At 48.1% G+C, this 2839-nt stretch overlaps 1 protein-coding gene across 1 annotated transcript in view; it reads left to right on the top strand.

Annotated features, from left to right (window-relative positions):
• The window catches only part of Cdhr4 (cadherin related family member 4), a 9011-nt gene extending 7819 nt beyond the window's left edge, over positions 1–1192 (top strand). The window contains exons 16-19 of the mRNA XM_013346443.2: positions 157–213; positions 315–378; positions 537–567; positions 1053–1192. Coding sequence (XP_013201897.1) covers positions 157–213; positions 315–378; positions 537–567; positions 1053–1108 — 208 coding nt within the window. The 3' untranslated portion in view covers positions 1109–1192. The remainder of the gene's footprint in view (positions 1–156; positions 214–314; positions 379–536; positions 568–1052) is intronic.
• Positions 1193–2839: the final 1647 nt, after the last annotated feature.

Below are 2839 nucleotides of genomic sequence, written 5' to 3' on the forward strand. Positions count from 1 at the left end.
AGCTCTTGTAGACCAGGCTGGCCTCAAACTCACAGAGATCCGCCTGCCTCTGCCTCCCGAGTGCTGGGATTAAAGGCGTGCGCCACCACCGCCCGGTGCACTGGCTATTTCTAATATAAATGGGCAGGCCTGCTACTTTCACTGTTTGCCTTTTAGGTTTGCCCAGTCACTACAGGCTTCGAACAAACCAGCCAGAGCTCTGCTGCTAAACAGGTCAGTCTCGTTTACTTACTGCCAGGCCTTGGGAACCCATCTCCCAAACTTCGGCTGGAACCCAGACTCTTACCTTGCACTTCTACTCCGATTTGCCCTAGCATCCAGGGAAATGAAGGCTCCACTGGGAGGCTCATGGAGGCATCAAGAATGGAGATGTCTCAGGTACCCAGAACTCCCATGAGTCTGGTATAAACCGAGGGCACTGAGGCTGCTTTAGGGTTCTCTCTAGCCCTGAGAAGCCTGACCTTACTGCCTGTGAGTGGCCTTCCTCCTGCTCCCTGTGGGCAAGGTTCAATCACTGTGCCCTTCATTCTTTTCAGCAGCATTTTGATGGCAGAGCACACGATGTCCGTAAGTCTCAACTTTTTATACCTATTCTCTCCCTGGACCCTCTCCCTTTCCCAGAATTTTCTCTTCTCTTTAACCATCTCCATTTTTACTGCTGCCACTAAGCAGCCACCATCAACATCTTCACCAACTGAGCTCTTCTCTCTTACCCCAACTTATCCTCTATCACCCCTCAGTCTCAGTCAACTTTCGTCAAGCACCAATGGGGTCAGTGACAACTCAGACCTTGTCTTGTTCCAGCTCACAGCGGGAGGGACGGTGGTCAGGGGAAAGCTCCCTAGATATTCCAGTTTCACCAGTATAATTGTAGCACAGTCACCTGACATTGCTTCTGGAGGGGATCTGGTATCCATTGGCTTTTTGTTCATTTGAGTTGAACCTCGGGGTTCTTTGTTGAGAAGGGAAGGAGGGAGATAGATAGGTTGGATCCCTGGGGAAGGGGCCAGCCGTCCCACCTCCCCTCCTCTCTCCTGCTTCTCTGGGTTCAGGCACAGGGAGAGATTACCTGTTCAGCATGCGCACCGGAGCCCCGCGTTGGCTCTGAGGCCAAGCAGCTGTGTCACTGTTTGTGGACTTCCCTTTTCACATGATCATAGCCTGCATTTGCAAGTTGATTTAGCAATAAAGATTACAAACAGAACACTACCCACCTTGTAATCTTTGTGTGGGAGAAGCTCTGAGGTCTGTTGTCTTGTCCTTACTTGGAGAAAGTGCCGGGCGGTGGTGGCGCACGCCTTTAATCCTAGCACTTGGGAGGCAGAGGCAGGCGGATCTCTGTGAGTTCGAGACCAGCCTGGTCTACAAGAGCTAGTTCCAGGACAGGCTCCAAAACCACAGAGAAACCCTGTCTCGAAAAACCAAAAAAAAAAAAAAAGAAAGTGCCACCTGCTTGTGGGCACCCTATGGAACAGAAGATTCCTTCTCTTTGAAGAAGCGTTGTCTGATGCTCTAACAGTGACTGACACTTTATAGAAGAGGCTCTTATCTTTGTTAGTGACTGACAGGTCTCCAGTTGTCTTCTCAGAGATTTGCTTTTTGTTTATTTATTTTTTTAAGAGGGTCTCACTGTGTTACCCTGGTTGGCCTGAAACTCTCTCTGTGGATCAGACTGGCTTCAAACTCACAAGTCCCACCTTTTGCCTCCTCAGTGCTGGGATTAAAGGTGTGTACCATCATGCCCAGCAAGACTTGTTTTTTTGTTTTGTTTTGTTTTTGTTTTTTGTTTTTTTTTTTGGAGACATGATTTCTCTATGTAACAGTCCTGGGTGTCCTGGAACTTTTTTGTAAACTAGGCTGGCCTCAAACTCAGAGACCTATCTGCCTCTGCCTCCCAAGTGCTTGGATTAAAAGCAAGTGTCACCACCACCAAGCAAACTAGGGAGACAGTGTCCTCCTATATAACCTTGGCTATCCTGAAACTCACTTGTAGACTAGTCTGGCCTTGAGCTCACAGAGATCTTCCTGTCTCTATCAAGCGCTGAAATTAAAGGCATATACCACCATGCCAGGCAAAAATTTAAAGACATGGTTTACATTTGTAGTTTAAACAGGCTTTGAACTTGCATGCCTGCCTCAGTCTTGTGAGTGTTTGGAATATAGTCACATGGGTGCCTTGACACTAGTACATATATGTCCGTGCACATGGCAACCAGAGGACAGCCTAAGATATCACCGCCATCGCCACCCTCCCACCCCCCTTAAGACAGGTATCTCACTGACCTGAAACACTCGCCAAGGCCAGGCTGGCTGACCAGTGAGTCCTACCTAGGCTCTTTTCCCTTTCCCAGTACTGGGATTACACGTGAGCATCACCATGCTTAGTTTTTACTTCACTTTTTAAATATACTGCAGATTTTCTTCAGCTGTTGGTTTTTGGGAGTCTCACCAGCCCTCATGGGCAGCTTGTCAATGTTATGTAGAGGTTTTATCAGGAAGGATCTGGAATTTCTGCATAAAGTAAAGGGGTGGGAAGGATATGGGAATCTGTGCTTAGCTGGTCATGGAGGGGTTGAGGAAAGCCTCTTTCCGGTGGTGATGCCATGTCTTTGTATGTTTGCCCTCTTTCCTTATTAGCTCTTTCTGTGCTAGTCTAGGTTGTTGCTCATAGTCAGGGGCTTTATAGCAGCCTGCAGAACAGATTTTACTGTGCGCAATGCTGACCCCATGCCCAACCTAACACCGTGTTTGTCTCCAAGAGTACCTGCTTGTCTGAGTAGAGGCTACACTTTATTACTTCAAGTAATCTCACTCTCCCTCTCTTGTCAATACTGTGGGA

This window comes from Microtus ochrogaster, chromosome 5 (genome assembly GCF_000317375.1).
Source record: "Microtus ochrogaster isolate Prairie Vole_2 chromosome 5, MicOch1.0, whole genome shotgun sequence".
Classification (NCBI taxonomy): Eukaryota; Metazoa; Chordata; class Mammalia; order Rodentia; family Cricetidae; genus Microtus; species Microtus ochrogaster.